The sequence below is a fragment of the Colobus angolensis genome, unplaced genomic scaffold, assembly GCF_000951035.1.
Source record: "Colobus angolensis palliatus isolate OR3802 unplaced genomic scaffold, Cang.pa_1.0 Scaffold9, whole genome shotgun sequence".
Classification (NCBI taxonomy): Eukaryota; Metazoa; Chordata; class Mammalia; order Primates; family Cercopithecidae; genus Colobus; species Colobus angolensis.
Window position 1 is genome coordinate 4,982,268 of NW_012122931.1, and position 7,308 is coordinate 4,989,575.

The 7,308-nt window shown below is 45.4% G+C and overlaps 1 protein-coding gene across 1 annotated transcript in view; it reads left to right on the plus strand.

The window, feature by feature from the left end:
* FNBP1 (formin binding protein 1) overlaps positions 1 to 7,308 on the plus strand; it is a 38,329-nt gene that overhangs the window by 27,293 nt on the left and 3,728 nt on the right. The window contains exon 9 of the mRNA XM_011931208.1: positions 2,258 to 2,416. Coding sequence (XP_011786598.1) covers positions 2,258 to 2,416 — 159 coding nt within the window. The remainder of the gene's footprint in view (positions 1 to 2,257; positions 2,417 to 7,308) is intronic.

The window sequence follows — 7,308 nt, forward strand, 5'->3', positions numbered from 1 at the left end:
GCAGCAGCCTTCCAGATCTTTCTCTACTATGCTTTTCTCCTACTCATGGTATGATTATTATTTGGTTGTATATTTTGACTTTTGGTTCTTGCTTCACTGCAGCGGATGATATGGAGGATGATCATTTCATCCATTCATTTAATAGTTAGTATCTATAGTGCTCCTGTCTTGTAAAGGCCCGTGAAGGGGGAGACGCAGGTGGTATGATATGGCACCTGCCTGGAGGGAGATCAGGCAGGCACACTTAAGGAGCGAGCAGTGGCTGAGCACAGTGGCTCACGCCTATAATCCCAGCACTTTGGGAGGCTGAGGCGGGTGGATCATGAGGTCAGGAGGTCGAGACCATCCTGGCCAACATGGTGAAACCCCATCTCTACTAAAAATACAAAAATTAGCTGGGCATGGTAGTGCATGCCTGTAATTCCAGCTACTCGGGAGGCTGAGGCAGGAGAATCGCTTGAACCCAGGAGTCAGAGGTTGCAGTGAGCCAAGATTGCGCCACTTTATTCCAGCCTGGCAACAGAGGAGACTCCCTCTGAAAAAATAAAAATAGGCCAGGCACGGTGGCTCATGCCTGTAATCCCAGCACTTTGGGAGGCTGAGGCCAGGAGTTCAGGGCTACAGTGAGCTATGATCGTACCACTGCACTCCAGCCTAGGCAATAGAGTGAAACCCTGTCTCTCTAAAAAAATAAATAATAATTAAACTATGAAAAAGTTGCATTTTAATATAATGAATAAATTTTTAAAAATAGCACTCAGAGCTCAAGTAAGTTTGGGAAGCCCTGGGATAAATACGTTTTACAGATTTCTTTACTACAGGACATTTCAGAGCCTTTAATAGACTATATATTCATTGTGACAAAATAAGAAAGAAGTACCAGTTTAAATGTTCTCAGTTTTACTTCATATTCCAACCATCCCCCTCCATTCCCATTGCCCTATTAACAGCTCCCTAAACTCTTTGCCTTGCAGAAAACTGGGGGGTGGTGGGCAGCCTTTGAAATGATCCTAGCAGAAGGTCTTGGGGGCCTTGTTCAAGCAATGGATACAGAGATGCTGCCATTGACAAACTGCATAGATTCGGGGCTGATCAGAAGCCAGAACAAAACAGAGAGGAAAGCCAAGATGGCTCCCAGAGTTGCATTCCTGAGAGGATGGAGAAGTCCAGGGAAGTGGAGAAGTAGGAGGAGGATACAGTTAGGAGGAAGAACAGTGAATCCAGGCTCGTCTGTGCTGTTTCAGGTGTTGGGGCCATGTCTAGGTGGCGGTGTGCTGCAGACAGTAGGAAAAGTGGAATCTTGGCTACAGAAAGTACCAGAATGGAAGCAATACGTGAGGACAGTGTTTAAAGAGGACCAGCTGGGCCGGGCGCGGCGGCTCACGCCTGTAATCCCAGCACTTTGGGAGGCCGAGGGGGCAGATCACCTGAGGTCAGGAGTTCGAGACCAGCCTGACCAACATGGTGAAACCCTATCTCTACTAAAAATACAAAATTAGCCGGGCGCGGTGGCACATGCCTGTAATCTCACCTACTCGGGAGGCCGAGGCAGGAGGATCACTTCAACCCAGGAGGCAGAGGTTGCAGTGAACAGAGATTGCACCATCACACTCCAGCCTAGGCAACAGAGCAAGACTGTGTCTCAAAACAAAAAAATTGGGAGACTGAGGCAGGTGGATCACCTAAGGTCAGGAGTTTGAGACCAGCCTGACCAACATGGTGAAACCCCGTCTCTACTAAAAACACAAAGGTTAGCGGGGTGTGGTACGCACCTATAGTCTCAGCTGCTTGGGAGGCTGAGGCAGGAGCATTTCTTGAACTGCCTGGGCAACAAGAGCGAGACTCCATCCCCCCGACCCCCCCTCCAAGAAAACCAGCAGACAAAAGAGAAGCAGTTGGAGCCATGGGGGTACCTTTCCCCCGAGAGAGATCCAAGGGAGACAGAAGACTAGAGAAGAGGACCAAAGATTTCCCCGGTGGGGAAGCACTTGCCATTCTGGGAGGGAGGAGAAAGAGGCCCCTGGAGGACTTAGAGAGGGTCCCTAGAGAGACAGAGGTAAGAACCCAGATATTTCTGTGCAGAAGGAGATGGTTTTGAGGCAGTGGGTGAGGGGTCAGTGCGTCAGAGGAGGGCCACGTGGGGCGAATTTTGCATGGACTTCATCTTCGATGACACTTGTTTCATTGCAAAGGCCACTGTTGGCTTCCTACCTGCATTTGCCAAGACATCTAAAATACCCTGATGTTGCTTTTCCAGGTCAGAATGAAGGAACGATCTCCGTAGTTGAAGGAGAAACACTGTATGTCATCGAGGAAGACAAAGGCGATGGCTGGACCCGCATTCGGAGAAATGAAGATGAAGAAGGTTATGTCCCCACTTCGTATGTCGAAGTCTGTTTGGACAAAAATGCCAAAGGTGCTAAGACTTATATTTAATACCATTAAAAAAAAAACTTAAAAAAAATGGAGTTGTTTCTCCCCACAACCGTGACTGTTACAGGCAGTTCCTCAAGAGACTGGCTGGCGAGCACCACGGTGCGCACGTTCCTGTAGTCTCACAGTGGACTTCAGGGTCCGGGCACCTGAATTGTCTTGTCTAGTTTGGGCTGTGATCAAGTCTCACTTACTGATGAAATTTTAATGTGGAAAGCTGCCAACCGCCAATTTACAGCTGTGTCATTCAAAATCTGATAAGCATTTCTTCTTTTGGTGGTACCTGTAGATTAAAAAAAAAAAGTTGCATTGTAGCTTCTAATCAATCTTTCTGAATTTAAAAGCCGGCACACATCTTGCAGGTGCCAAAGACTTCCCTGTTCTTGTTTATATCTAGTATCCACCATACACTGAGCTACATTAGGAGGTTACAGATTGTAACTTAATAAACCGAACTGTGCTAGTTTGTTCAATTGTATACTCATTCACTTGGGAGGAAGTCACAAGTAAAATCACATCTCCTTCTCCTTGACTAAAGGAGTCAATAAGATTCTTATATTGGCATCAAAACTGTGTATTTTTACTTAAACATGGTCAGCATCCTTAGTAGGGCGTCATGAGTATCCTGTTACATCTGCGTGATCCCAGACAACCAGCTGAAATCTGGAAAAGTTTGGTGAATTCACCAGTTGATTTTTACATGGCATTGCTGATTTTCCAAATGTCATCAAATTGACAGGTTTTTTTTTGTTGTTGTGTTTGTGTTTTTGTTGTTGTTGTTTTGAGACAGGGTCTGGCTCTGTTGCCCAGGCTGGAGTACCGCGGCTCACTGCAACCTCCGCCTCCCCCATGTTCAAGCGATTCTCCTGCCTCAGCCTCCCGAGTAGCTGGGATTACAGGCGGGCACCACCAAGCCCGGCTAATTTTCGTATTTTTAGTAGAAACAGGTTCACTTGTGTTGGCCAGGCTGGTCTCAAACTCCTGACCTCAAGTGATCTGCCTGCTTCTGCCTCCCAAAGTGCTGGGATTACGGGCGTGAGCCACTGCGCCCGGCCCAAATTGACAGTTGATCAGATGTGCTAGTGCTGTTTAGATGCAGTTACTTAAAAGCAGAGCATGTCCACGCGTCAGCTCCTTGTGATTTTCTCTCACACTTGGTTCTGTTTCTGTTGGTTTTACAAGTAGAGCTGCATCCATGCTTGCCCAGGTGGGGCTATAAATAAAACGTGGTGTGGCAGCAAATGCTTTTCCCCACAGACACAGATCTCAGATCTCAGCACATCGCTGTTCAGAGAGTTTGGGGGTTTGCTTTTTTGTTTTTGTTTTTGCTTTCAATCATTGGCAAAGTTTGGATTTACTGGAAATTATTTTAGAATTTCTGGCTCATTTTATACAATTAACTGTAGCCAGAACGAAATAAAATGTCTCATCACATCGAAAGGAATCTAGGCCACATGAGAATTTGCATTTTTAAATTGGCATTGATGTGGGAGGTTAGATAGTGAAATTGGTCGCATGCGTAGATGGTTGCCAGGCATTTCACTGTGCCCATTTCAAGAATCCAACTCGCGATCATAGAGAACCCACTACAAATGGGTCAGAATGAAGGTGCTGGCTCAGATTCTCTTTTCATTTGATTGTGAAAGTGATTTCCTTGGGTCCCTCCTACTTTCAAGTGGGAAATTAGCCCCTCCCTCTACCTTGTGGGTTCATTTTATCAGCTCAAGTCCATTTAAAACTGATTTTCCAAGCAGTAGCTGCACATTCGGGCTCTAGAACCTAGTGGGGATTGTGGTTGCTTGTGGCTGTTTCAAGATTCTCACAGCCTGTTAACCTTTACTTGGTGACAGCCTGATTTTTTTAAAAAACATTCTTTTTTTTTTTTATTTGAGATGGAGTTTCGCTCTGTCACTAGGATGCAGTGCGGTGGCACAATCCCGGCTCACTGCAACCTCTGCCTCCTGGGTTCAAGCGATTCTCTTGCCTCAGCCTCCCGACTAGCTGGGACTACAGATGCCCACCACCACGCCCAGCTAATTTTTTGTATTTTTAGTAGAGACGGGGTTTCACCGTGTTAGCCGGGATGGTCTCAATCTCCTGACCTCGTGATCCGCCCGCCTCAGCCTCCCAAAGTACTGGGATTACAGGCGTGAGCCACTGCGCCCGGCCTTTTTTTTTTCTGAGACAGAGTCTCACTCTCTGTCACCTAGGCTGGAGTGCAGTAATACGATCCTGGCTCACTACAACCTCCGCCTCCTGGGTTCAAGTCATTCTTGTGTCTCAGCTTCCTGAGTAGCTGGGATTACAGGTGCCTGCCACCACACCCGGCTAATTTTTTTTTTTTTTTTTTTTTTTTTTTTTTTTTTTTTTTTAAGTAGAGACGGGTTTTTACCATGTTGGCCAGTCTGGTTTCAAACTCCTGAGCTCAAGTGATCCGCCCACCTCAGCCTCCCCAAGTGCTGGGATTACAGGGTGAGCCACCGTGCCAGGCCCAAATTACTTTTGGATACTTTTGCTGACATAATATCAATAAAGCCGCCCATCCTGACCCCAGGCCTCTTTGTGAGTATTGCAGTGAGAAAATCAGCTGACCCTTCAACCACAGGGATCTGTTCAAATGAGCAGCAGGAAATTTCCAGCTTTACCCCAGTAAACAAGTGAACGGGAAACCTAAGGTGTTAAAATCTGACCTTTCTGTCCGCTGACAAACGCATTTCCAGTCTGTGAACTCCTGGACAAAGCAAAGCAACCACTGAAAACCTCGAAAATAGGGAGCCAGCATTCACCTTGTAAAAGTCGGCTTTGCAAAAAGGCATTCTGTCAAGCTATGTGGGTTTTTTTTCTTATTTGATTATTCAAATTTAGTTATTTCATTATTCAAATTTAATTCAGAAAACAGCTCAGTTGGTTTCAGGGGGAATGGGGTGGGAGGGGTCTGGGCACATCAATTTATGATGATAATTTTAAATGTGTGATCATTAAGTTGTATGTCTCAGTACGATGCCAGGTGAATCTCTGTAATATTGACTAAACAGTTAAAGATATTTTGTAAATTTCAGGTCCATCTCATCAAGGCATGAAATATTAGAAAACCAAATTCCAAAGAACCAGGAATTTCCATTTCCACCCAAAGTATACTTTATTATCTTCTAGCAGTTCTCTGTTAAAATAAAAGCAGCAAAATCTCAGCTACTTATCTAATTTTCTCCTTTTCTTTAAAAGTTACACTTAGAGATTAATAATACGTACAGAGAAGCCTTTCCTCCCTACTCTGTTTATAACTCGGTCCAACTTGCCCACAAACACCGCCCTCCTTAAACCCATCTGATGGGGGCAAAGCCACTGTTTTCTTAGGCCCGTAACTCAGTACAGCTGTTTTATTGTTATAATGCCGGTGCACCGTGTGTGTGTGTGTGTGTGTGTGTGTGTGTGGTGTCTACGATGTGCTTATTTAATAATTGCCAAAATAGTTAGACTAGAGTAACTTCCGGTGGGTCCATTGGATTGTGACTGTCTTTTATGGTGTTTTGGATTTTCGATTGCTCTCTGTTAAATATTTTCATAACTCCCCCCACAGAATACATGTGTATGGACTGCAACTTAAAAACTCAAAGCAGTACTTGAATGAGTTGTTTTAATGTTGTACTTTTATCTGTTTGTTTTATGGGTTCTCCTGCTGCCTAATGACCTTTGTTTTTATAACTGCCGGAAAGCCGCGAAGCCTCTCACACGGGGAGGTAGGTCCCCGCTGCGGCTCCGCACTTGAGTTTGTTATAAACTCTGGGGTTCTGAGTAAGTTTTGTTTGAATACAGCAACATGATTGTCTCTTTCTATTCTTATCCTAAAAGAAAAGACTCTGTCTGGCATCTTTTAGTTGTACCCTCATATCCGCCTCTCTAATAAATGTTATATTTTTTCTCAGTATTGTGTATTTTAAGTGACTTCTCATGTTTCCAAGAAAATTATTCTGTGTAATGTGAATATTTAACTCTTTCATCTCCAGTAATAGGGAATTTTCTAGCCCAATGCTTTTTTAAAAATTCTGCCTCCCACCCCCACCTCCTCCTCTAAATGATGGCACCTCCGGTTTCTGATCCTGCGTGCACTCAGGGCCTGAGAAGTCTATGTTTCTTTTGTTTCTCTTCTCTCTCCTTGAGATGAAGAGCTTTTCACGGTGTATTGCTGAATGAATACAGAATGACAGGTTTTCATTTTCACCAAAGATTTTACATTGTGCTGCTGAAGAGCCAAGAGTTTCCTTCTGAGCAAATCGAGCCTTCATGTTCCTTGTACCATTCTAGGAAACTGATGCATTTCTTTTCTCTTCTTTTGGGAGTCGAGGTCTCACTCTGTCACCCAAGCTGAAGTGCAGTGGCGCGATCCTGGCTCACTGCAGCCTCGACCTCCCTGGGCTCAAGCCATCCTTCCAACTCACCTTCCCGAATAGCCGGGACTACAGGCACGTGCCAACAGGCCGGTTAATTAAAAAATTTTTTTTTGTAGAGATGAGGTCTGGCTATGTTGTGGCCCAGGCTGGTCTCGAACTCCTGAGCTCATGTGATCCTCCCTCTTCAGCCTCTCAAAGTGCTGGGACAGGTGTGAGCCACTGCACCAGCCTCTGTTTTTTGTTTGTTTGGTTGGCTTTTTTTTGAGACGGAGTCTTGCTCTGTCGTCCAGGCTGGAGTACAGTGGCCCGATCTTGGCTCACTGCAACCTCCGTCTCCCGGGTTCAAGCGATTCTCCTGCCTCAGCCTCCTGAGTAGCTGGGATTACAGGCATGCGCCACCACACCCAGCTAATTTTTGTATTTTTAGTAGAGACGGAGTTTCACCATGTTAGCCAGGCTGGCCTTGAACTCCTGACCTCGTGATCTG